Consider the following 27,164-nt stretch of genomic DNA (forward strand, 5'->3'; position numbering starts at 1 on the left):
CACACACACACACACACACACACACACACACACACACACACACACACCGTGTTTTCCCTGATACATCATCTCTTCTCCTTTTTCCTTGTTTCCTCGCAAATCTGGCAGCGATAAATTTACGTGCGTACACGCATGTTGTTAGCACATTCTTGACATTCTGACTGTTTCGATAATAAACACTTGAACTCGCACAACGGAAAAGGCCAATTTACTGTCTCGATCTTGTAGAAAAGTAATTATAACATCCGCATGTGAAACAATTTGCGATGTCTTTCGCGTCTTAACCCTTTAAGCATCCCGTTAATATTCTTAAATGTGGCGTAGAAAGATGAACGTTTTAAAATATAGTGTCGAACGATTTCGATTCGATCGATTTCACGGGAATTAATTAGGCGGGAGTACACACAACTTGTCACTTAATCCCTTGCCCTTTTAATGGCATATATATATTTCAGCTCGCCGTGCATTCTATCAATAATTTTGGAGACTGAGCGAGATTAAATTACCGAGCGTTATTAAATTTCAAACTGTCCTCCTGCGATTGTTATATATATTTCGGCGAATATTTAATTCACGCGCTGGGAAGGATCGAAGATCGTAAGGCTAATTGACTGTATGTGCTCATCCGTGTACTTGTGTGCGTAAAAGGCGCGTGCATAATAAAATATACCGCAGGTGAGATCGGCCATACAAATCGAGTTATTGTACATAAAGAGATTATATGTAAAAGGATAATTATATATATGTTGTTCCAAATTGTGTTTCAATTATATTTCAAATAAAGTATATGTACATACTTGATAAAAAACAAAAGGAGGCTTGTTACATTATGCGCTATATACTTTCGGCAGCTGAACGTGTGTATTCATTGCATCGCACAACACCCAATAAACTTCGATCACGGCATCGATATATTTATTGCTGTGGAAATTGTGAGTCTTTTTGGAGAAACGGAGCCTGCGATGTTATTGCGTTAATTGCTGTCTACATTTCTGCACGTATTACTTTCATTATTTTATTAATATGGCGATCCTTATTAAATTGAAGATTAATCAGACAGGAAGTCGTTTTGCAATATTTATTGATTTCTACACGATGTTGCATTATTATTTTTATTATCTTATATTATTTAATATAAGCAAAATAAGATAATGAAATAAGGGTTAATCGAATATATTAAAGTTTTTTGAATTTGAGCTCTTCGAGCTTGAAGATTTGAGTTTGTGATGCGATTCTCATCCATTATTTACTTTTCACAAAACATAATTATCTTTTTCCTAAAATTGAAATATATTCTTATAAAAAAAAGAAAATATTTTTATAAGATGGTATCGTTTTTATGACAATTGAAATTATTTTCTGCGAAAGAGGAAGCCATATTATTTTATGTGCTATGGAAATTGTAAAGAAATAAAGTCAGCGATATTAGCGATTGCTATTAGCTATTATTTTCACAGATTATTACAGTATTACATTATGTTTATTATCTTTTTTATATAATAAATTAAGGATTAATCGGAAAGCTATTTTAAGATTAAAAAATCAGAAATTGCGTTTGAAATCCAAGATGGATGCGCGATCATCACGAGTTTAATTCAAATTTCACGTACAAGATGTCAGGTCGAGAGTTTTCCACGAGTGACGTACCCTAACCTCAAATTTTTAACGATGCAAGAGGTTAGAGGTTTGCTATAAAACCAAACAGATTGAAAGCACCTTGACTTAACCTCCACCAACCGGTGGGAAACGAGTAAAAAAGAAAGGAAGGGAGAACCTGCTTCTAAAAATTCGTGATCGAATGGAAGGGTGAGTCCCTTTCAACAATAAACGCGTTAGTCAAAGCATCCGCGGCGAATAACGTCCTCGTCTCTCGCGATGAGCGTGCTCGTGCAGGGACTAGGTCGCCTGCGGGGTGCGTACCCGGCGCTGTTGAGGTTGAGGTTAGGCTGCGACAATTGCAACCGCCTGGATCGGGTGTTCAACGCCCTGCTGAAGCGTAAGCGCAGCAGTACCTCGAGCGCGGCGTGGATCGACCCTCGGGTCGTTAGGGCCCAGGGGTTCGTGGTCCCCGCCAACGTCGCCAATAGACCTGTCAACAAGAACGGCGTTGAAATCAGTCCGGACAGGATCCCGGAGAACACGTACGCCCACAATCTCTTTCTGAACTCGACGAAGTACGCGGATATCGTGATGCGGCCGAGCACCACGTACGCTCACGTGACGAACAAGCAGGCCCTGGAGATCCTGGAGCAGGATTGGAGCTCGATGACCAGCGCCGAGACGGCGTCCGCCGTCAAGAAGCTGTCCTACAACGTTTGCCACAACGACGATGAAGAGAAGATCGATCCGCTCAAATACGCGAAGCCCTTCAGCACGTTGAACACGCAAAAGTTGACGGACGACGATCTGATGACAATAATGAAGCACCTGGTACCGTTGAGAAGTCACATGGAGAAGTGTGATTTTTACAACAATCTCTGCGGACGGATAGACAGAGAGTGCATAGTGCGTTTCTCGCGGCTGCCCAGAGAAAAGATGTTGTATCTCTGTGACGTGATATATCAGATGGTGCCCAAGGTCTTTCAGCAATTCTATTCCCAATATATATGGAATTCCATTAGGCAACTAGGCAACAAACCTCATAAGCTTAGTCCCCAACAATTGGTCCAGATTCTGTTCTTTCTAAATATATACCGGAAGCCGCCTATAAACATGTACGAGCTCGAATTCCAATTGGAACGCTGCATGGAAGACTTGTCGATCAACGAGCTGGCTGTAGCGGCGTTGGGTTTCTTCAAGACCAGCACGAAAATCAGAAGCAATGACTTCTTGAAGCGTATCATCCGGAGGACCATAGACGAAATTGATACGGTGGAGACCGTGAGCATCGCGGGCATCATAAAATTAGTGCGGTAAGATAAATGCGACGTGCCGAGTACTCGCTAACTTGCAAACATCTATTTTTAGTCTATTTCACTTCCAGGTACAGCATGATGCTTGGAGAGGTCAAAACATTTGTAGAATTACTGAAAGCTCTGACGCCGTACGAGCCGCGTTACACGTTGATGTCCCTAGCGCACATTGCGCAAGCATGCGGAAGGGTCGCCGTGTACGACAAAGAGCTCATGGACCGAATAATCGGGAGGTAAATTTTATTCCTGCATTCGCTATTCTGCCATCGATATTCGTGATAAATGATGCTGACGATTGATACAATTTCAGATTAAATAGGGAATTAAAAACCGCGAGGTTGAAGGATTTTGAAAGATTTTTTTATACTTTCTCTATTTTTAATATCGATTCGAAAACCAATGACGTCTACGAGAACGTGATCGAAGAATTAAGGGCCACTTGGGACACCACTCGAGCGGCCGAGATAGCAAAGTAATTATTATCCAAACACGATTTTATTTTAAAGTTGCTTTATTTAAACTACAAATCCATATTTTTCGTTTTCTGCTTCTTAAAAAGTGAGAGTTCTATTTCAAAGATATTCACGAGATTTTCCCACGATAGGTTTCCACATGTAGCTTCACGTATTCTAGGATTTTTGACGACACAAAATGTATATCCCATAGACCTGATCAAACTCGTCATGGCGCCCGAACACGTGAACAAGACATGCTCTGGCAATTACCATCATCTCTCGCGTGAATACTGCATGCTGGATTACGGCCTTCGGGTGGAGGTACCCGAGTACGATGGTCCATTGCTTAAACCCAGTATAAGTAGTTTTCTAGAGAAGGTACGCAAAGAAATCGATCGTTTACGATCGAATGGTTTGTCACGTATCGTGTAAGTTCGATGAAAAATAATACGTATTAATAAATTTTATAATTCCAGAAATATTACGAATTGTATCTGAAGACCGGCTCGGCGGACTCGACTCGGGCAAATTTACTTTTCACGGACGTGCTGACAACATGCCAGGTATGTACATGTATTGTCGCATAAAAGATCATCTTTTTCTTTACGTGTATATTTTCTCATAAAGTTTTCTACCTTCTAACAGGAGTTGTTCAACACCACGTCGGACATATCGGTTGTTCGTGCGTTACCGCATTTTGTGACGCAAGACATTGTCTTCTGTATAGACGAGCAAAACCAGCTTGTACCATCAGAGACGTATTGGTCGCAGTTTGAATCGAGTGATATTAAATATGTGAACAAGCAGAATTCGAATATCAGGTGGATCGCCCTCGTCATGGGTCATCATGGATTATTGATACGGAATTGTCTTACGCCTACTGGATCCTTAGCCGCAAAAATGAGGCAATTATCCAAAATTGGCTACACACCGATCATGGTAAGTTTTAGTGAGAAATAAATCAATCTGTGCTAAGAACGATAACGCAAAAATACAAAGCGCTATCTTTGTAATTTTCTGAACAAAAATACAAGTCTTAAGTTAAAAATTGATTCTACATTGATTAAATTCTACATATTATAAGCAATCTTGTTTTTTTTTTTATTATATAATACAAATGTAGTGATATTGCGTAATTTAGCTAACACAACTGGCGCTAATACTTGTAAAATTGGTCTGATAATGTTTTTGATTAGAATAATTTAAATAGTGTAATCATAACAGTAACGTAAGAAAGTTTTAATTCTCTTTGCAGATATCATATGTTTCTTGGGACGCACACAAATCACCGCAGGAGAAACGTAATTACATCAAAAAGCTTGTGTTTCGAGATAATGCGTTAAAACTGTCCAATATTATATAATAGCGCGCAAAACACGTCGCAAATGGATATCTTGTACATCTTTTATTAGGAAAAATATTTCTTGTAATATAAAATATTTCTCATATTACATTATTGTCTGTGCGTATATACATCAATTTTCCTTATATTTACAAATACAGGCGACATTGAAATCGCGCGAAGCACGATTCTACATATCGGTCAGAACAAATGCTTTCGTACGTAGGATATTCGTGGGGTATCAGGTCACGTAAGAACACGGAAATGTTGAAACAGATTTTTAGAAATAATTGTGCATAACTTTCTTCGTGTATTCGACAGTGACGAACAGTGTCGCGGTCGCTGGTACCGTTCTGATTAAAGTCGGCGTCAATCCGTTATACAGCGCGCCGATGCCTTCTTGCCGCGCGATATCCTTGAAAACTATCAAGGCGGGTGTTTTCAAGTTCTGCACCTATTTCAAACAAAACACAATTTCGTTGTAAAAAACGAGAAATATTGAGAAACGTCTCTCTAGATCTACAGCTTTATTACGACACCTTGGCTTTTCAGCGTCGAAGACGTACCTGTATCCTACTCTTAACGACGTCGGCTGGAAATATCGCTAGCCAGAGCATCGCGCCACCGACCGCACCAGCTACCATTGTCTTTTGCCAGCCAATATCATCGCTATTCTGACCCTTCGCAGCTAGCAGCTCCCTCGTGGCCTCGTAGCCACCGAAGAAGAAGAAATAGCCCGGCATTTCGCGGGCTATCGTCGACGAGAGACCTGTAAACATTCCTTTTACACCTTGCTCTCTCAGAATCTGCCTCGTCAAACTCCACGGTCCTATGCGAGGTCGCTAAGGAATAACGGACGGTGTTACTAAAAAATTGCCATCGAAATATTTAAAACAACGTTCACCGGATTATTTACCGTGGATTTTTCCTTGCCAGTTGTCGCTTGCATCTGTTCAACTTCCCTCATAGCCTGTAGCTTGCACTTTATCAACTCCGTTGGGCACAGCGTCAGCGAGGAAAAGAACGCGGCGAAGAAGCCGGCCCAGGCGTTGCTGAAGGAGCTGAGCTCCTTTACGCTCTGTACACCTATAAAAAGAAAGAAGATTAAATTGGCTTAAAAATTCATATTTACATATAACAAATTTTACTGGGGATCGGTAAGTTTTTTTTTTTTTTTATAAATGTTTGATATAATTGGATTAATTATAGTGAGTTATTCCATCATAGTTCACGATTTACCTGATAAATGAGCAATTGCTTTTTGACATCCGCCGTATGCCGCGAACAACACCGAGTTCTCGGCTACATTGGCGACTACCGCCGGGATCGTTCCGGCGTACAAACCCCTTGCGATACCATCTGTCCTTAACGTACGCAGAAAACAATTTACCATGCCTTTGTACATGGACGGGAAGGTTTGCATCTTTACCTTCACCGTGTCCAACGGCTGGCCCACGTAGACAAGTGCTACACCGCCTATTAAATAGCAGTAGAACAATTTGCTTGTGTACGAAAACATATAGAGATCTTTATGTAGTGTCCCAAAACGGTCTCGCAAAAATTATTACTCTACTGACAATTAACAAGTAATCCTTTATCTGAAATATTTTTTCACATTTGATACGGTTGAAGTGCATTAAAATATATTTACTGTAAAGATCAGTAAACCGTTATCTTAATGTGAATTCTAGACTTGTTTACATAATTAATAATTAACATAGTGATATTGATTTTTTGTAAGATTTTATCGGTCTATATCAATAAGCGAACATTTCTTGATAACGTTGGCGAATTGAACACGAGTATAAAACATTACAATTTTCTTGGAAAGATTGCGACAGTGCGAATCATGCAAAAATATCAGATATATAATTTCTATAATAATGCAAAGTTTTTCGTTTTTCAGTGTTAGGAAATGTAAGAACGCGTCGTAGTGATTAGAAATTTATATGATTTAGCTGGGTTTATCAGTCGGTATTTACGTGAAAGATAACATTGCAGGACTGATACTACCGTTATCTTTTCCCATCGAATCTACTACAGACAAATGTATATATGTATTGTTTATCTAAATATTAAGTAGATTATAGAATTTCACGATAAGCAGATAAACAACATTTGGAAATCAATTAATTACTGTGATAAATGCAAGTTGCAGCCAAATGATTAATTTCAGATGCGTCAATGCGAGAGAGAGAGAGAGAGAGAGAGAGAGAGAGAGATAATCCAGGTTTTATACATATATTTGTTAACGTTGAAAATGTTAATATAAATTTTAGATGACTTCCTCCTCTGAGAAACGAAGTTTCCAAAAGTTCTCATTATTAAGTTTCGAAACTTTTTTATTTTTATACTTTACAATCTTCCATCTTTACGTCAATCAATTCTATAAGCATCTTTTTTTAAAGACATCCTTGACTTTGTTCCTCTCGACTTTAGAAATGCTTTGTCGAGAGAAGAAAATTCATCTCCGCGAAGCATGACGCAATTTCCGCGTACGCTCGAGTAAATTCCGATTAATTTAATCGATGATCGACTTGTCAGTCTGTACTATTTTGTTAGCATCACTGGAACAATCGATCTTTTGTTGTTTAACACATGGAGAGGAAGATTAGGGGTAACTTCGACCAAACTTCCGATCGACCCAATTAATTCGACCAGATTATTGCACCAAAATTTCGAACTATTTAATTCGTCATCCTAAATCTTTTTCTTCGGGTCTTTATCAATGCAAAAGAATTTAATAAACGAAGAATTTCTAATTTTTTTTAATAGGAAATTATAACTTGCATGTATTGCTTGGTATTTGCTGAGGCTTTGCTCAAGTTAATCGCTGATTAAGCTAATTAAGCTAATCAGAGCTTGGTCGCTCCGAATTAGGAAATTAACGAATTATGTATGTTTCTCTATGTAAATTATTAACTTTAATTTCGGTTTAATTTACTCTTATCCTTTTCTAATTCTTAGAATTTAGAAACATATATAAAAAGTGAGTTGAACCGAAATTAAAGTTAATTAATTAAAGTACATTGCTAAGTAATTGAACAACAATTGAAAAATAAGATGTCACGGACCCTTAATTATTGATATACAGTAATGCCGTAACTATAGTGTTGCGCCCGGTGCGAGCTCGACATTTTGCCGCCTCCCTCTTCCAAATACTTTTAATTAAAAAAAAATTAATATAAAACTTTAAAAAAGAAAACAATCGCACAGAATATAAAATTAAATGTTATCTAGTATAAAAAACAATAAATATAAATAAACATTAGAAATGCATTTAGAAATTTTGCAGCAGACAGTTCTGCCGGTCGAATTAATTGCCGTTTAAGTTAGACGGGTTTTGGTCGAAGTCTTGAATGCTATCTCGGCAGTAGGATCGGGGATCGTAAACTGAGAGATATCGGGAAGTGGGAACCGCGCGTAGTCAGACAGCCGCGGAGACATTTACCGAGCGAACCGGCCAGGAAATCGATCGCGCCGTCCTTGATGCTTCCGCGGCCGCGTTCCGTCGACACGTGGACCACTTCCGCGCCGATCGGCCCGGCGACGCTGCTTGTCGTCATCGTCCGGGAGGGAAATTTCTTCGGCGCGGCCACGTGCTCTCGTCTTGAGCACGATAAAACAGACGCGATCGCCAGCCAGCCGCGCGCAACGAGCGATACTGACGAATCGAGCGTCTCGCAAAGCGATATATACGTATGTATCTCTGTGGAAAAGAAGCTATTGATATCGTCGCCCTGTCGTTCACGTCTTGTCTTCAACGAGCAGGCTCGGCTCGAGAAATCGTCGGACCCTTAGAAATCCCTGAAAGAATTTCCGTGATTCCGGAATCTCACATTTTATTCTTGTTTCGACGAGAGAGAGAAAGAGAGAGAGAGAGAGAGAGAGAGAGAGAGAGAGAGAGAGAGAGAGAGAATTATTGCGCCTTTACATTTTAGTATAGAAAAAATACAGAGTTGCAATAAAACTACCGCTATTATACAGTTTTAAAGTAAAATATTTTTAATAGCAAATAAATACATAATATATAATATAGATTGAAATAAAATTTAAAATTCTTGAAAAGAGAGAGGGAAAGAAGAAGAATGAATTTGTGTTTCTCGAAGAACGAATGCGTCTTGCCTCCAGTTGTTAATACGAGAAGGCGCGAGAGAGATCGAAAACTGCTAAGATCAGCGTGTAAATCGGGCCCAGTTTCTCGCGCATGCGCGGTGAATACAGTAACAGTGAAGTAGCTAATACAAGAAAAAAGATGTACATACCGTTTAATTAATAGCCCGTACATATAAAAATTTTTGAATTTAAGAAAATAGTAAAAAATATATAATTATAAAAAGTTTAATAATCTATAGTCAATAATAAAATTAAAGATACACTGAAAGAGAAAAAGAATACTGAAATAATGTCAAATAAAACATATGATGACTCAAAATAAGGTTTTATTTGGCAAAAATATTCAAGAATACCAGCGTACCTCTATTTCCTACAGGATGAGAAGCTAATCGCAAACCTTTAAAAATATTTTCATCCAGCCAAACATTCTAAAATTTTCTAATTCTACTTTTCTTAATAGCTCCTTTAATCACGCTCAAATTTAAATAAATGTTACACTTACCTAATATTTAATCTATTTTCCTTCGACGATCGTGACAACGTCAAGATTTTCGCGCTCATTAATCCCATCATTTATACGTCACTGTTTTGCTACTCCTATCGCCGCGCATGCGCTAAAAATCTGGCCCAGGATACGCGGCGGGTCGCCATGGAGACGCAGGGTCGCGTCTCACAATCATAAAAAGTCCCTAGACAAACATAACGGCTCGAATCCCTAAACTATGGAGCGACGCGGATGATTTCGCGGCCGTCAGCGGAATCCCGAGTCCCGTCGATCCGCGATCGTTTCATGCGGGACGGTAGATCGCGCCGATCGCGGTAGATCGGATTTCCGCGAGATCGTATTCGTACAACGACGAGCGGAGCGTCGCGACACTCGCGACGCGAGGAGAGGAGAAAAAGAAAAACAGAAAAGAAATCACCAGGGCGTCGCGGATCGCGGCCTGGTTCGCGGGCAGTTCCGGGTAGCGGAGAGACGCGGCCTCCCCCCCCCCTCCGACGGACTCGACGTCGCGACGACATCCCAAAACATGAATTCGCTCCGCGACCGCGATTGACATCCGACCTCGCTCTTTCTCCTACTTTTCTCTATTTCTGTCTAATCTCTCTCTCTCTCTTTCCCCCTCGTCTCTCGCACGAGGAAACGAAAGCGGAGTCGAGATCGCGTCGTCGCCGTCGCCGTCGTCGGAGGCCGGAGTCGCGCGGCCGACGGCTCCGTCGCTCGTTGTCGTCGGTCGTCGTCGAGTCGCGAGAGCGCATATACCGAGAGTGGGCACCGTGCGAACGCGGAGAACGCATCGCGCGTTCACGTTGCGTACGCACAGTACGCACACGCCACGGACCGGGCACGGGCACGGGCACAGGGTAGAGGCCGCAGAGGGAAAGTGCGCGCTGTCCGTCGGTCGCGGTCTCGGCGTCTCGCGTCGCGTCGCACTGTGTGCCGCCGTGCCGTCGTGTGCCGTGGCGATCCTCCCGAGCCTCCTCGTTCGGATACTGCCCAGCCATGATAGCTACCGCGAGCGCGTCTCCGCCGCGACGCGAGAGGCACGTCGCCGCGCCGCTCTAGCTTTAGGGGCCCGACCGACCGCAAGATGCGAGAGGTCCGTTCTCGGGAGAGCATCATCGCGGTAAGTAACGCGTCGTCCTCGTCGTCGTCCGTCGTCGTCGTCGACGACGACGGGCCACCCCGCGTCGTCCTGAGGAAAAAAAAAGAAAGAAAGAACATCGCACGGCTAGTACGCCTGGCCTTCTCTTCCGCCCCCGCCATTAGTCCCGTGTTCTCGCGTACGGCGTTCCGTCGCCGTCGACGTTCTCGGGCCTTCTCGGACGACGGCGGCGTCCTCCTCCGAGAGGAAGAGGACCGTTATGTCGACGCGCGCCCGCAAGGCAGTCCGCCCATAGGCCGCCACCGCCGCCGCCGCCGCCGTTGCCGTGTCCCGTCCTGGTCGATACGAAGGGACCCGACGAAGGCCTCGTCTCGTCCGTGGCGCTGACTTCCGAGGGGGGATCTTCCGAAACCCCGATGTTCCGAGCGCGAGGCGACGCCGTCTTCGCCGCCGCGGAGGATCGTTCGGCAGGACGGCGTGTTTAAAGAACCCACCCGCGACGGGGACACTCGAGCATCGGTGAACATTCCTCCCCCCTCCCCCCCATCTTCCTCGACGTGGTGACGCGGTGGAGTTTCGGTGGGTTTGGTTCGCCCCCGCGGAGGTTCAGGTTCAGGTTCAGGGTCAGGTTCGGGTCCGGGTGGCGCGCGAGGGTGCCCCCTCGCCCTCCCGTTCACCGAGGGGAGCAACGTGGACGCGGCGCAGCGTCGCGAGGGGGAACTCGGGCGTGTGCGTTTAAAGGGCGGAGGGGGCGGCGGGGAGGGGAAAGGGATACAGAGTCGCTCTTGTCGGTGAGCCGTGCGGTGTTTTTGACACCAATGACACCTGAGTAACAGCTGAGTAGGTTACGGCTAGGCGAGGCGAGATGTTCGTTCCCTTCGAGAAACGTCGCTAGATCGCTCCGGACTCCGGAGTCCGGGAAGGGGGGACGGAGGGGGGTATCGAGTCGTCGGTCGGGAACCGGACAATGCCGCGCGTCCGTATGGCGTAGCGTCTTGGATCCTATACTTACGTTCCGTTTCTCGCTCGAGTGTGGACCTATAGGGAGTCATTCATAGGCTCCGAGATGGCGTTTTGCCAATTAAGTCGGTTCGCTCGCTCCGGAAAGTCGCGCGGAACAATAACGATGCAAGGTGCACCACCGAGTCTGACGTCCCAGTAGAGCTTGATCTGGGGTACATTAACCTTCAATATGTTAAAAATGCATTAAGGATACATCGAATGTGCATTAACCTTAAATCCGCTTGGGGAAAACCTGCTTAACCTATTAATGCGGTTAATTAGAGGAAGGGAAAAAGTCTTTTTGTCGCGCAGAAGCGCCCTCTTTTTTTTCGTCATCATGTTTCATTTGTATTTGATTGTATTGTCTTTCTTTTTTAGTGAAAGTCAGCGTCGCAGAATGGTGGTGGACTACTGCGAGTCGATTCAGGCCTCAGCAACTGCAGTAAGAAAGCAGGAGCGAAGGTTAGGTGGCACGGTGGGTGCTGCAAAGATGCAGCCCAACAGCGGTGGAGGATGTGGAATGACACCCAAAGAGCTCTCCGACAATGACGACCTGGCTACGTCCCTCGTGCTGGATCCCTACCTAGGATTTACCACCCATAAGATGAACATCAGGTATACTATCGTTCGACCAATTCAAATGTACAAACGTACAAGTTATCCAAACTATTTTCTAAAATTCCATTCCGTCTGACAGGTACAGGCCGTTAAAGGCGAATAAGGAAGAGCTGCGAAAGATCATCCGTGAATTTAAGGAAACTCAAAATTACGAGAAGGCGTACAAGAAGTTGATGGGTGGTGATTGGGGCGCGCGGCTACCCCACACAAAGTCCAAACAGCAGCAAATCAATCTGGAGAATCACGTAAGTTACAGATGCACATTGATGCCGCTTTCAAATTGCATTGTTTTATTTTAGCGAGAAACTTGCATCACTTTTTGATACAAGCAATAAATCGTGTGTGTGTGTGTAATAGTTATTGATTTTTACAGATCAAACGATACCTGCGAGTTTTCGATAAGGATTCCGGCTTTGCCATAGCGCCGTGCTATAGATACAGCTTAGAGGGACAAAAGGGTGCTAAGATATGCGCCACCCGTAAATGGATGAAACATGACAAAATTTCCTGCCTCGTCGGTTGCATAGCGGAGCTTAGTGAGAAGGTTTGAGCTTTGCAAAGTGTATAAAAAAGAAAATTTTGATGGAATTTTTTTCATTTCTACACATTTTCTCATTTTTTTCCATTTAATACATATTATCTTTATTTATTGTTGTATGTCTTTAGGAGGAAGCTGCGTTGCTGCATCCTGGGAAAAATGACTTCTCTGTGATGTTTAGTTGTCGAAAGAATTGCGCTCAATTGTGGTTGGGACCAGCCGCATACATAAACCATGACTGTAGAGCGAATTGCAAGGTAAATAATGGACACTCGACGAAATTTGAACGTGATTGCGTAAGAATTATTATGTAAACGCGAGAGTTATTATTTTCGCAGTTTGTGCCGACGGGAAGAGACACGGCGTGCGTCAAGGTGTTGCGCGATATCGAGGTGGGCGAGGAAATCACCTGCTTTTACGGGGAGGATTTCTTCGGCGATGGCAACTGTTACTGCGAGTGTGAAACCTGTGAGAGGCGAGGGACCGGCGCATTCGCGAGCCAGAAGCCGGGCGAGGAGCTGTCGTCCGGTATGCTACACGTGACATTTAAGGCACAAAGGCTGTTTGTCAGCTTCGTTCACTTATCTTCTCTTTTTTTTTTTCTATTTTCGTAGGTTATCGTTTGAGGGAAACAGATAATCGAATCAATCGAACTAAACATCGGCAGCAGCCATTGAACAGGAACAAACAGCAAGTCGATACCGCTCTCACCGAGCGAAACACCGTTCTGGTCGTAAATGCGGCGGTTGCGCCGCAGTCTCTCAGCATGAAGGAGCTGCGACGCAAAGGGATTACAAAGTACGACGCCGAGCTGATCGCGCAAGGCTGCCGTTTCTCCGACATCAATCAGCAGCAGCCGGCGATCAACAACGGCGAGAATATGCTGCAAACTCGTCCCTCTGCAATCGCGACTTCCGTCACGAGGAGTCTCCGTAACAAACAGATGTGCAAGTTTGACGGCAATGCCGGTGACGGAAGTATCATCAAGAATACTCAGTCGCTCAGAGCGTCCAGGTAGCTTATTAGGCTCTTGCGCGCGATTAAATATTTTTCTTCTATTAATTTAATTGTAAATTAATTTTTTCTTCTTGTCTGTAAACACTGAAGTAATAAATTCTAATTTTAAATTAATTTTTATTTTTTATTTTGTAGACTTCACAAGAGAACGGAATCGAAAAAAGGGAAAGTCGGGGTGAAGTCCGCGTCGTCCTGTCTCAGTAATCCCGCTGTGAAAGACACGGAAGTGGCGGATATCGGTCATCGAAAGGAGGATTCCGACAGACCGGTGCACAAGGAGAATTTGTATTCGCAATTACAAAAGCATCATCTGCCAAACGCATCGGAAATGGACCACGGTTTTTGCATGGAGCAGCCGCGACAGCGCACCGTGGCGGAGGAATCGAATGAAAATGCCTGTCCGCTGCGACTGATGGAGATAGAGGACACTGGTGAATCGAACGGTGATGGCGACTCTGCGGAGGATGAACGGGGAATACCGGATCTCATCGCGGAAGTCGATCCCGAGACAGTAGATAACGTTAATTCTTCCAGTTACAAAAAGGGACATTATAGTACAAATGCCTGTGATTCAATCCGATTAAGTTCCACGTCTCAAACTTATGTACAACGTTTACATACCGCGGAATTTATTCCCGAGGATACGAACTGTCGCTCGAGGGACTACCATCATTCGTCGCCTATGCGGCACAAGGAAGCCGAGAACGATCCTTATGGCGCGGCTGAGCAGGTGAATTGCGTTAACAAACGTTCCAAGTCTCATAGCAATCGGCTTTCTTCGACGGACGAGCAAGACGATCGCAAGACGCCGAACGAGGAGTCGTCTTACGAGTTTGAGGACGATGATTCGTCGCCGCCGCCAATCGAAGAAAAGAAAATGTTGCGGACTGATTTTCGAGAGAATGACATCTTACACGAGACGAGTTCTCGATCGGATGACGAATGTTGCGATATAAACTCCGCGAAAGTAATCGTGGTGCAGAAATACGATGTGGAGAAAGAAGAGGAAAGTGAAAGTTGCGGGAGTCCGATCACCGTCGACGCGTCGGCGGCGAATCACTCGGACAGTATCGAATTTTGTGGATTGAACTCGGAGGGAGTTGTAGAGGCAGAAGTTGAGAACGATTTAAAATGTTATAGTAGTACAGTTTCGAATCAGGAAGAAGAAGAAGAAGAAGAGGGCGTCGTAACAAAAAGTGATGCGTATGTCGAACCTGGCATTAGATCCGGAATGGCGACATTATGCGCGACGGAGATGGACTCCAGAATAAATATTACGGAAGGAAATAACACGACGGTCTTCAGTAACGTACAGATCACGAACTATAATAGCGATTTAACCGGCCATATGAATTTAGAGGACAATCGCCATTCTGCGTTAAAGAGATCGACATCCAGGCGGAAAGATCACGCCTTCGACGCGTCCTCGAAGTCGTCTCGCAAGCTGCAGAAGAGACTTTCGAACGCCAAGTCCAAGTTCGGGATTTTGATGGAGAGTATGCAGGACGATTCGAAGAGTCACGGTAAGGGCAAGAGCAAGAATAAATCTACCAAGAGTCACAGGAGGGATCGGCAGAGATCGGCGACGGCCGAGATAGGGGAGGCCGACGATGATTCGGGCATCCAGGGCGATATCTACGAGTTCAGCGAAAAGGAGAGCAACCTGGAAGATATCGGTATACTGTCCATAATAAGACGCGGCAAGCACGAATCTCGTCACGCGTCCTCCGCTTCGATAGCGGTGTCGCCTGTGCAGGAGATGCAGTGCAATGACGAGTACAATAAAGCCGAGCCGCCAGTGCTGGTCCGGGAGGAACCGTGGCCTCCGACCGTAGCACAGAGCGAACATGGCGCAGAATCCAATAGTGTTCAGTCAAGAGGAAACTGTGATGTTGCAGTGAGCTTGGAACGGTAAATATGTAATGAATATATGAAGTTTATTTTTATCATTTAGAACACAAGCGTGAACCAAATCTATAAATATTTTTCGCGAGAGATTTTATAAAGTTAACATTTTCTTTTCTAAACCGGAGGGATCTTCTTTCAGGTTGACAGCCTACGAGAGCAATGGTAGCGCGCGAAAATCAAGCACAACCCCGTCCGAGTGTCGATGGCGAACGAGCAATTCCAGCGATTGTCGAGTTTGTCCTGTCACGCCGGAGAGGACCGGCGGTCGGCTGAAGCTGACGCTGCGAATGAAGCGGTCGCCCGTGCTGGACGACATAGCCGAGTCCGGCACCAGCGGCATGAGCGAGGACAGCTACGAGCCGGAGTATGAGGTGCTGCGCGTCGAGGGATTGGAGAGGCGCAAACGCCGGAAGAAGCACAAGAGCAGGGACCGTGAGAGACGGCATAAGAAGTCGCGCGAATTGAATCTCGATCCGCCGCCGCCGCCCATGAAAAGATTACGCTTGATCCTCGGCAACGAGACACGTACCATCGATCTAACGCATTCTTAACAGCTATAATTCCATCTGTCCCCCGCCCCCACTCCCTCGACTTGCCCCCCTCCCCTTTTCTCTCCATCGTTCATGACGCGCGTGTAATATCGATTTCATTACGATATATATATAGACTATCTTTTTAAACATAATTAAAAAAACGAAAGATCATTCAGGAAGTTAAGCCTCCTCGTCCTACGACATGTGACAGCAAGTTCATATCGAACTTGAAGATACTTTTCACGATCAAACTTGATTTATAGTGATACAACTAGCATCGCCACATTTTCTCCCTATCTTTCTCATTCTCTTTCTCATTCTCTTTCTCATTCTCTCTCATCTCTCTGTCATCTCTCTGTCTCTCTTTCTCTTTCTCTCTTGTAGTCCACGTTATTTAAATCTTTTAGCAGTATATGTCTTATTCTTATAACAACAACGAATCTCTGAGGGCCTATCGAGATATCGTAAGCGAGAAAACGTGTAGGAAGAAGCTTTAGATACGCGCACCTACATATTTCTCCCATGTAGAATTAAATTGAATACCGCGTACAAAATCAGAGCCATAGTACGTGAATACTTATCCAAGCGTCATACAGTTCTATAGATTAATAAAGTGCTCTAGCGTACTAAAGAGATAATTCCACTTAACGATTCAATTGAAGTCAAATCGAGCATATTGTTTTTCGAAATTTTTGCTATCCTTAAAGGATATCAGATTGCATGATTTCCGAAAGGTCTCTTTCCTTTTTCTTGTATTTCTTTTCTTCCAGCTAATCCGTTTCTCGATAAATTGTATACGAAATACATTGTATCAATCTCGTACTTCGTGAGATAAGCATAGTCAAGTTGAATCTTACAAATTGTATCTCTTCTCGTGGAATCGTTTCGTAAAAAAACATTGCTGCTTTCCATGGTACTCCGGAACGGAGAAGGACGTAGGAGGAGGATCCCTATACTTATACTATGTATAATAATAATTATCTAACTGACTAAAAGGAAATTTAGCTAAATATTAGTTAGCACTTATAATCATTATTCTCGAACGAAAGGTCAAAAATATCATGTGGAGAACCTTGTAAATATTGCTTATACATATATTGTAAGAGGTTTATATATATATTACCATATATATATTCTGTATTTCGGTGTATTACAATGTCTTTCGATGCGAGGTGCAGGCAGGCACCGCATTGCATATACCATTGTATACGGAACGCACCGATAACCCGATACTGTAGTAACGAAATATTAATAAGAAAGAGGGTTTCACATTCGCGGCAACGTTTTCGTTATATTACGCGCCGTTTAGAATCAGAATGTCCACAATGCAAATGAGGGGACGAAACGCGCCTTTGCGCATAAGAGATCAACATCTGTTCCACATCGCTTCTATGTTCGCGGACGAAAGTGTGATATACGTGAGGGTTGGAGAAGCGAAACTTGCGTTACTCGAAATTTTTTCGATATTAAATTAGAGCGCAATTTTATTCTGCAACAGATATAAACCAGATATTTTTTTTCTAATCCAATAACGAAAAAAATGCAGAATACAAGTTTCGCTTCTGTCGAGTTGGAAGGAGAGTAATATTGTTATTTCAAAAGTTTCAGTAAAGAGATCAGGATTTTCAGATGATAATTCAATCGAGATTTAAAAAAATTGTTACAAAGCAATATTACTTTATCTCCAATCCTGGCATCCAGTTTCTCACGTTGTTAGAACACTTACAGTAGAAATCATTGAAATTTTCAAAGTTTTTAAAATGTGATATCGCGTAAGTTTGAAAGAAGTTCCGTATGAAGTAAAAGTTATGCGACGCATACGCAATATTTGTTCATTGTACGCCGAGATTTAGTTAAAATTCTTCGATTTTACTTGACAAATGGGCCGTTACTGTCCAATGCCGTTAATATCCAACGCCGATCATTTGGTGTTTTTAATATGCAAATTATACACGATTAACAAATAATAAAAAAAGAATCTCGTTACGTTCCGAGCGAGCTATAGAGAAACGACTTTGCATTGTGTCGTATAGCAATGAAAAAACTCATACTGCATAGAATACAATAGGTTTATTGATTTTTTTTTCTAAAGAAAATTGTTTGAGTGCTCTAAGCTGCCACGCAGAATTATAGAAAAATTATTTATATATTAATTATTTATTGCACATTTAATGATAATAGATTAGTTATATGAGGATGATAAAAATGCATGGTAATTAAATTAAATTCAATTAATATTAGCCATTTTAATTGTTGCTTTCTCAATTAATGTTTACCATTTCACCAAATTTCTGAATGCAATCCTCCCCGAATCGAGCCCTTTTTTCTTATGCAAAGAAAAGAGGGAACTGTAAATAGTTGTGATATTCATAAATCCTACAAAAGAGATAGTAATCTTACTCCTTTTTTACTTACACATTATATAGATATATCGAGAGAATAAATTCTAAAAAAAAAAAAAAAATAAATTTACTCCAAGTCGTAATTTTTTTAATGGACAGCATATAGAATCGATTGCACCGTAGCATTAATTAATTAGCGATTGCTTAGCTTATTCCGAGTTCTAACTCTGACACATAGAAAGAAAATTTGACTGGAAAATATGAACTCGTGGAATATTAACCGATAACAGCAATTGATAAGAGTATTAATAGGAGATATTGATGGAATCGATTAATTAATAATTAGTATACTGATTGACTATTAATTCGTAACCAAATCGGTCAACAAAATTTAACGGCGAATAAAAAGAAATGCGTTTACCTTGAACTTTTTGATTCTCGATTAAAATAATTATTTGTATTATATGTAATTGATTCTTATCGCATTAAAATTAAAGTGAATTAGACACCTTTTCATCGTTTAAAGATCACTTGAAACTAAAAAGGTCGAAGATATGTAATACGAATTCATAAATGAATATATGTTATTATCACATAATAAGCGCGATATAATTCGAGGACTATTCGCCGGCGCAGCTTCGCCGTGTAATCATAATGATCCTTTGTCAACGCTGCGTGATCGTAGCGGCCCATTTCGAGAACGAGAGATTTTCATTTGACTTTGTCTCTTTACTCGCAATTTGCACAGCAATTGTACAGCCAGTCGTTACGCGATCGACTCGAAGCGTTTTCTTAAGGGAAGAAAATGAAGGAGAAAGGGAACGGGACATTCCCCGAATTTACGAGAGGGAAATTTCTCGAAGCGTTTCTTCTATTCGCAACAACAGTTTTGCGTCGCAACATCATTTCCCGAATCAGCGATGTCATTTTCTTCGTTTTTCCCCTTTAGACCGTCGCACGCGTCGACGCTTTCTCCCTCATTCGTTATCGGCAGAATTTTTGTCTCACTGCCATTAGAAGAATGATGCTAATTTGTACGTTTCGATTAATCGCGAGAGTGTAAGGAGTGTAAGAAAAATCATAAGTCGCATCCCCCGCGTTGCAAACGATCATTGTTATTAGATGAATTTCGTGTGTGAATCATTGCGAATCGAGGAGGACGATATTTTGCGAGTCTCTCTTCCGAGATTCGCCCGGCGAAGTAGAAAGAAGAAAAAAAGAAAGGAAGGGAAGAAACGAATTTCTTTTTTTTTCTCGTAGAAGACTCGCGACCGCGCGCGGCGCGTACATTGTAATTATACATATTATCTTATTTGTTGAGCGACAGATATATAGAAATGTACATTGTCATTATTATTTTCTACGGATTAAGGAACCATAATAAATGAATCGCATAAACGTAATTATGGTTTTCTCAATTCTTTCAATCTCTATCTTGGTTTTTTTTCTCTTTCAAAGAAAATATTTGAAAAGCGCCGGCCTTTTCCACTGTAATTGATCTTCTTTTTCCAAGATTAAATGAGAGATTTAAATGAAAGATTGAACCTAGTACAAATCAGATTTTGCATTTTAAACCTTTATAACTCTTTCTTCAAGTCTATTCAAATTTTACGCCTTACAGATAAAGTAAGTAGTAACTTTATGAATGGTTGGTGAAATTAATAGTATTTTACCTAAAAAGCGAAATTTTTTAATCGAATTTGGATCCGATTATTTATTGCAAAGTTTTACAGAAACATATACTCTTTACAATGAAATCCATATAATGAAAACAAATTTTAAACTATTTCATAAAGATGAAACAATATTTATTTCGATATTGTACATTATTGCTTCTCTGTTTCTATTTATCTCAAATTTTGTGGTCTATGCCTGAATTAATTGAGAATCATTATTTTCGTAATCATAGTTGTCAGCAATCACATGAACTTCTAAAAGACTATTGATCTTTAATAATATCTTATCGAGTTATATGATCATAATTTTGCTCATAAATGTACATAAATAAAAGAAAGAAATAACAAAGTTTCGATTTTTGAAATTAAAAAGATACACATATTTTTAAATACAATATTGGTAAAGCGTCAGACTCACAACTATGACGAACCAGATTCTCAAGTCCCATTTGATCACAGGAATTTTAATATTCCAAACTGCATCCCTCGCACGAGAAATTAACAACGGGACTCTCGTGCGGAGAAACTGGGCGACTAACTTCTTGCTTGCAATTTGTATTAGTTGATGTTGCCCAAGCATTCGTGTTTATGCAATCGTGTTCGTCCTTCAACTGATAAGGGAACCTCGCGAAGTGGAAAATTCTGATTTTAATGAAACTTTTCACACATGTAGGGGGAGTAAAAAGATGAATTTAGATATTTTTTGTAGCGGCCCAAAAATGGTTTTAAGGGGTGAAACCACTGCTCATATAGAGCGGCTTTTTGCTTTTCTCGATATATTTTGAAAAGTATTCGAGATATAAAAAAATGTTTCAAATTAAAGTTTTATGGTAAAAACATCTCTATTTAACCACATTAATAAAATTTTGAAAAAAAAATTTTTTAAACAAAAATTATTTTTAAAAAATATTATATTAATGTTGTTGAATAGAGGAGATTTTACCATAAAACTTTTATTTGAAACATTTTTTGATATCTCGAATACTTTTCGAAATATATCAAGAAAAGCAAAAAGCCGCTCTACATATGAGGGGTGGTTTCACCCCTTAAAACCGTTTTTGGGCCGCTACAAAAAATATCTAAATTCATCTTTTTACTCTCCCTACATGTGTGGAAAGTTTCATTAAAATCAGAATTTTCCACTTCACGAGGTTCCCTTGTGAGCTAATTTAGCGCCATGTATATTTTTTAATTCTTGAATTTCTTGCAGTGTTATACACGTATCTCGTAGTTTTAATTTCTAATAATCCGACCGGCCAATTATCTTCTTTGTCAGTCTCCATCGACTCGGGCCACACCTAGCAACTGGCAACTGCTATCTGTACCCCTCCCTCCATTTGAATTAAGATACCGTGGGCTAATCCCCTGCATATCTGAACTTAAAGTGATTAAAAATAAAAAGCACAGAATACTCTACACCTTCGGATAAAAAAAGAATAGACTAACCTACGGAAGTGTTCCCCTCCGCTTTTGATGAGTTTTTAGTATGTTAGTCTCTGGATAAGAGGGACACGTATTTTTTTATACGTTCCCATCATACACGTGTTTAAGGGATGAAGCACCACTTAGAAAAAAAATCGGCTTTTCTCTTTCGGGCCGAATATCTCCGAAACTATAAAAGATAAAAAACAATAAAAATAAAAAATAAAATGAAATAATTTTATTTTGTTATCATTTTAAGTGCTCTTCAAACCATTCAACTTTTGTTTAAAAAAATTTTTTTATCTTTTATAGTTTCGGAGATATTCGGCCCAAAAGAGAAAAACCGATTTTTTTCAAAGAAGTGTTTTATCCGCTAAACACGCGTATGGACACGTATAAAAAAAATACGTGTCCCTTATTTTCATCTAGAGAACAACATAACTAAAATTCATCAAAAAAATCGGAGAGAGAAGATATATACACACACATATACATATATACATATATTACTATTTAACCTGGGAGGAGGAAATATATGTATATAGATTTATTCAAAATTTTCTGAAAAAGTAAGGAGAAACAAAAAAAAAATTTAATTAGAAAAAAGCAGATAAAAATTACTGCGATGTAAACTTCATTTTTTTGATACTGAGGTATAAGTCACCCCAGTATCGAAAAAATAAAGCTACACACACACACACACACACACACACACACACACACACATTACAGTAATTTTTATCTCAAAATCTCGGGTACTCGCAACTCGTGCGTTCGCGTAAAAGAATCACGGTGCGGTCTCACTTGGCGCGAGACACTGCCGTGTCTCTTGATGTGCTTCTTTCTAATTAAATATTTTTTTTGTTTTACCTTACTTTTTCAGAAAATGTTGAGTAAATTTATATTCACAAATTGTCCTCAAATATTAATAAATTCTAAGAACAATCAAAAATATACAATATGTAATTAATAACAATGATTTTTAATTGGGGTGTAAAAATTATCCTAGGTGACTATTTATGGAAAAAAAAAGAAAAATCAGGCATTCGTTTCCGGGTTAAACTGTATCATTGATAAAAATCATACATGTCTACAATAAGCGATTCCAAACGAGATGTTTTAAAGACATCTTAAAATAGTTTTAAAGATGTCATAAATTGGATTCTAAGATGTGTCTTAAAAGTACAAATGTCTTTAAACGTTTATGCGACTTCAAGATATTCTAATATTCTCTAGGGATGTTTCGACAATCTTGCTCAAAATTAGACTCGATCAATCGAGTCCATCGATGAGTTTGATTCAAGCCACTTACATGCGCTGTCCGTCTCATTTTATCGCGTTTTATTAGTGGGCCAGAAGTGATAAATAACGCTTACTCGGGGGATACTAACAATGTACCGTCATCTACTAAAATACACGGCTCTCGCGCGGCTTTCCGGAAAGTCGATACAGTTCGACCAACTTTTCTCTCTATTATTGCAAAGCGCGCGCGAACAGCGAAGAGCCACGACAGGGCTCGTTCACGGGAATTGACTGCTCATCAGATAGGGAATAAACCCGTGTATGCATTCCGCGCGCGTAATATTCTGCGGGCGCGGATGATGCCTGCGGAGCGGAATTTTAACGCGACTTCCGGACTTCCCTCGCCGGCCCCGATCAAAACGGGAACGCGTTACATCACGCGCATATCGCGCTTGTAAATGAGCGATCGCGTGTGCAACGTCGGGAATGCGTGTCGGCTGACGCGTAATACGCCTGACTGTTTGTTGCAACTCCGTATAATTATCTAATTTCGTTGCGCATAAGTAATCTCCGCGAGAGGGAAGGCGGCGCGCTCTCGTGTCGCATTTAAGTTTTTCCAAGTGGGAGCTTATCTCCCATCGCCTCGGGTTGATCTGCTTCCGAGTTTTCCCGGCGCGCGGTTTGAAGGAAATGGCCGAGAACCGATATCGAGATGCGAACTTCTATTTACGAAGAAGAAGAAGAAGAAGAAACGGCTTCGACTTTCCCGCGAGTAAGATCGGCTTCAATTTCGCGCTCTCGCGGTCGACGCGGTAAATTTAATTTCCCTTTCCCCGTTTACGTAGCCCCGAGAGTCGATTGATCTGCAAGGATCCATTCGGTGTCAATCCCGCGGCGGGACCGCGATTAAAAACGCTTTTCAACCGCTTCCTTTGGCGTCAGTGCTCGAGGGATCGAAATGAGAATCGCGCCTGTTCGCCGTCGCGGAAGAGAGTAGACAACGCGCGAGAGAGGCGGCGGCGACGCGCGCGCGTTCGCTTCTCTTCGTCGGATAATATTAAATCGCCAGCGTGTACGCCTATTATTGCGTGACACTCGGTTATACGGGCGACGTCGCACGGATGCCGTTGTGTTGACACGCACACATCTCGCCGGGTGTGACCTACATGATTCCATTATGCAGCGCGAGTTGTACCGACGTTGTAGATGTAGATAGACGACGCGACGCGCGCAAAGAGGGTCGGTCTCGCGGCGAGTTTTCTCTCTCTCTCTTTCTCTCTCTCGGCGTAGCGTTTAGCAGTCAGGGACGTTATCCGTCGACCGATCGTATATTTAGGGAAGACCCCGAAGGTGCAGACCGCACAGCTGTCGCGGACCGCCGCGCCGGTAGCCGCTATAGGAAGCGGTTATCGGGGGAATGATTTGCAAATTCTACGTTCCGGACCTAGAAACAATTGCTCCGCCTTCCCTGATGTTGAAATGTTGACAAACTCATTATCGAATGCCAGCGTATTCTCATTGTTGCATTAATAAATTTGAATCAATGGTTAATCAAAATGAAACGTCGCGCCGTTCGGTAACGAACGCTGATATCAATGTTTTTACACTCGGGTTAGACATCGAGACACATTGAAAATGACATTGCGGTAATTACTCGCGTTGATTTTAATTAATTCATTTTCACCGTAGAAATATCTCCCTTTTTACGACCGGCGGAGATACTCTCTATACTTTTTATAACTTTACTGTCTCTAATTGCAATTAATGTACACGCATTTTAATTAGTCGCTCGAAAGTTTTTCCGGTCGTCATATCGATCAATCAAATTCGATATTAATTATTAATGTTTATTCGCCCAGGTTTTTTCCACGGTAAATACTAACGGATATTGGTCGCCAGGCAGTTCTTATTTTATCGCGTGGCCGTTTGCATTGCCAATGTTCTTTTTTTTTTCGGATAATATTTCTGTCTCCGCGACTTTACATAATATCGGGAGAGGGAAGCTCAACAGAGCCGAAGAGAGACTTAAACTGTTCGTAAACTATAATGTTTCTTACGGCGTAATTTCGTGATCGATCGTACACCCTATAAAAATACGCGCCCCTTCGTATACGCGGTATTGTACGCGATAACAACAATAACCGTAATGTTGAGCGACACTTTTCACTACGTTTTATTCTAATTTCCCTGAGAGGTAATGTGTGTGCACTTCTACAAGTAATTATAATCTAATAAATTTTATCGTCTGACAAAAATTCTATTCGTGAAGTTTATATTAAATTCTCAATTTTCTACATTGTGTTTTACTATGATAATAAAAGGTCTGTTCGTTTTCGCTGCACTTTTGAACTAGAGCAAGATAGTGTAATAAGTTAGAATAAAATAAATATATATTTTCTCTTATTCTAACTTATTGCACCAGTTCAGAAGTGCAGCGAAAACAAACAGGCTTAATATCTTCTTCAGCAATCTTTCTGTGATTCGTCACAAATAGTACCTTGTTTGAATAAAATATTATTACTCATTAAGTTTTTATTTAATCTGACATTATATTTATTATTATTTAATAGAGATGTGCAAATCAAGGATTTTTTATTTCGAATCTAATTTTATTTCCTCTGTCGAATTCGAATCAAGTCGAATCGACAAAATTTCACTCGAATTGAAACGGATTGAATAATTTCGAATCGAATCGTTGAAATATAATTTTTAATTAAGAATATAATTATTATTAGATTGAATTTTTTAACACGTAGGTATTAAGAGAATATTTTAATGTGGAAAAATAATATTGATTATGTAATGTAAATTCTTTTTAAAACAAAAAGCATATTTAAATATTATAAAATTGACAATATATATGTATTTGTATTCGAATCATCTAGATTCAAAATTTTCGAATAGTTATATTCGAATAATTATTTGGATTCGAATCATAGAAATTTGAATTTGAATTTGAATAGTTCTCACATCTCTATTATTTAAGTAATTATTTGATTATATAGCAACATTTCTTCTTTAATAGAATTTTTACTTAAAGATGGATAGATGCAATTCTTATGAAACGTAAGAGGATCAGAAACGAGGCATTGGCACGTGAAATGAAAACAAAGCAACAAACTTATCTGATTTTTAATCCTCCATTTACCAAATAAATTCTGCTCTCGTGTACCGCTAAACGACGGAATTTGCACCCTTAAAATGGATCGGACTAGAAAAGGCCAAAACTCGCAGAACATAAATGGTTATCTCGTTTAAATTTTATCTTTTTTACGAAACTCAGAACCATACGCTCTACACGAACCGTTGTATATACCTACAACGTTGTATATAAACAATAATTGCACTTTCTGCATTTTGAGAAATCAAGATATACGATTATAAATAAAATTTAGTTATATATCTATACCTTAGAGAGGTAAAGCATCGTATCTCCAATTTATATCGAAACAAAGTTAATTTAATTTTTCTAATATATACTAGGCGCTTAAATTGTATAATGCTAAAGAGTCTTATCCATTGTTACTAAGATACAATATTCCTATACAACATTCTTACAGAATTTTCATACGGCTTTTTCTAAACATTGTATTAGTACAATTCAGAGAAAGTCGCATTGAAAATTTTCATAGAAATAATAAACTTTAAACCCTGTTTTCTCTAAATTTATAATAACGGAGATACGATTCTTTATACCTGTAAGGTACATATATATAATTATATATAAGTTAGATATAAGTTACATATGAGTTGTGTGTATATAAGTTAGATAATAGCTATATATAATATTTATGTTACAATACTTCGGTTCGATGTCGATCGAAGAAAGTGTAATCGTTGAATTATTAATTGACGGTAGATTTACTTGAACATTAAATAAATAAGTAAGAAAAATAGAAACTTTATATAAGAGCGAGAACTTACAAGTCGCCGAAGAATAAGTTTGGAGCGAAGACAAAAAGAAACGTTTTTACGAATGTTCGACGGCGATACCAATAGGAAAATGATGCCTCAATTGGCTCGCGCATAAATATGAACAATTACCTTACGTAATTTACTTATACAGGGTGTATTATAAGTCACGCCTTATCTCTGGAGAATAAATTAACGAAGTCAAAATAAATCGAAAATAAAGAATGACAAAATAACTATTACGTTTAAGTCTTCTTTAAAGAGTTACAATTAAGGATGTATATCGCTTATGTTAAAATAGAGGGATGAAACTGAAATTTACAGAGATTGTGCATTTACATATCCCAAAAATCTGTGTTAAATTTGCGATCGATTGTTTGACCGGTTTCTGAGATATTCGCTTTATTTAAAAATTACAGAAATTGTACATACATATATATAGATATTCCCTATGTAAATATCATACTATATATCTCTGCTCCAGTACAGTAAAAATGAATGGAATTTTTATGGTAAATTCTT

At 40.5% G+C, this 27,164-nt stretch overlaps 3 protein-coding genes across 4 annotated transcripts; 2 read left to right on the forward strand and 1 right to left on the reverse strand.

Annotated features, from left to right (window-relative positions):
- Positions 1-1,639: 1,639 nt before the first annotated feature.
- LOC112459931 (FAST kinase domain-containing protein 5, mitochondrial) lies at positions 1,640-4,818 on the forward strand. The gene is made up of 7 exons (XM_025024304.1): positions 1,640-2,912; positions 2,984-3,145; positions 3,223-3,384; positions 3,517-3,745; positions 3,844-3,930; positions 4,013-4,306; positions 4,623-4,818. Exons 1-7 carry the CDS (start codon positions 1,876-1,878, stop codon positions 4,728-4,730), a joined length of 2,079 nt encoding a protein of 692 aa, XP_024880072.1. The 5' UTR covers positions 1,640-1,875; the 3' UTR covers positions 4,731-4,818.
- Positions 4,819-4,921: 103 nt separating this feature from the next.
- On the reverse strand, positions 4,922-10,331 carry LOC112459934 (mitochondrial ornithine transporter 1). Its single transcript, XM_025024309.1, has 6 exons — positions 10,169-10,331; positions 8,161-8,505; positions 5,949-6,185; positions 5,626-5,795; positions 5,276-5,551; positions 4,922-5,163 (listed from the first exon to the last, which is right to left on the reverse strand). Exons 1-6 carry the CDS (start codon positions 10,329-10,331, stop codon positions 4,990-4,992), a joined length of 1,365 nt encoding a protein of 454 aa, XP_024880077.1. The 3' UTR covers positions 4,922-4,989.
- On the forward strand, positions 9,879-19,793 carry LOC112459930 (histone-lysine N-methyltransferase KMT5B). Of its 2 annotated transcripts, none has more exons than XM_025024302.1 (9): positions 9,879-10,453; positions 11,813-12,049; positions 12,132-12,297; positions 12,426-12,596; positions 12,719-12,847; positions 12,929-13,118; positions 13,205-13,604; positions 13,743-15,518; positions 15,655-19,793. In XM_025024302.1, exons 2-9 carry the CDS (start codon positions 11,832-11,834, stop codon positions 16,064-16,066), a joined length of 3,462 nt encoding a protein of 1,153 aa, XP_024880070.1. In that variant the 5' UTR covers positions 9,879-10,453; positions 11,813-11,831; the 3' UTR covers positions 16,067-19,793. The 2 variants fall into 2 exon arrangements, with proteins under 2 accessions (XP_024880070.1, XP_024880071.1); XM_025024303.1 differs by lacking the exon at positions 9,879-10,453 and adding an exon at positions 11,212-11,607.
- Positions 19,794-27,164: the final 7,371 nt, after the last annotated feature.

Source organism: Temnothorax curvispinosus, unplaced genomic scaffold (genome assembly GCF_003070985.1).
Source record: "Temnothorax curvispinosus isolate PA1 unplaced genomic scaffold, ASM307098v1 QBEX01010252.1, whole genome shotgun sequence".
In the NCBI taxonomy this organism is placed as follows: Eukaryota; Metazoa; Arthropoda; class Insecta; order Hymenoptera; family Formicidae; genus Temnothorax; species Temnothorax curvispinosus.

What these genes read in the sequence shown, in the direction of transcription:
- LOC112459931 (XM_025024304.1), top strand. Translation starts at nt 1,876, where the DNA reads ATGAGCGTGCTCGTGCAGGGACTAGGTCGCCTGCGGGGTGCGTACCCG. An exon ending in GGCATCATAAAATTAGTGCG is followed by an intron (nt 2,913 to 2,983) that starts GTAAGATAAATG and finishes TTTCACTTCCAG; the next exon opens with GTACAGCATGATGCTTGGAG. An exon ending in ATGGACCGAATAATCGGGAG is followed by an intron (nt 3,146 to 3,222) that starts GTAAATTTTATT and finishes ATACAATTTCAG; the next exon opens with ATTAAATAGGGAATTAAAAA.
- LOC112459934 (XM_025024309.1), bottom strand. Translation starts at nt 10,331, where the DNA reads ATGGCTGGGCAGTATCCGAACGAGGAGGCTCGGGAGGATCGCCACGGC. An exon ending in TGTGCCCGTGCCCGTGCCCG is followed by an intron (nt 8,506 to 10,168) that starts GTCCGTGGCGTG and finishes GGGATTTCTAAG; the next exon opens with GGTCCGACGATTTCTCGAGC. An exon ending in TTTCCTGGCCGGTTCGCTCG is followed by an intron (nt 6,186 to 8,160) that starts GTAAATGTCTCC and finishes GCTATTTAATAG; the next exon opens with GCGGTGTAGCACTTGTCTAC.
- LOC112459930 (XM_025024302.1), top strand. Translation starts at nt 11,832, where the DNA reads ATGGTGGTGGACTACTGCGAGTCGATTCAGGCCTCAGCAACTGCAGTA. An exon ending in GGGCGAGGAGCTGTCGTCCG is followed by an intron (nt 13,119 to 13,204) that starts GTATGCTACACG and finishes CTATTTTCGTAG; the next exon opens with GTTATCGTTTGAGGGAAACA. An exon ending in GTTGCAGTGAGCTTGGAACG is followed by an intron (nt 15,519 to 15,654) that starts GTAAATATGTAA and finishes ATCTTCTTTCAG; the next exon opens with GTTGACAGCCTACGAGAGCA.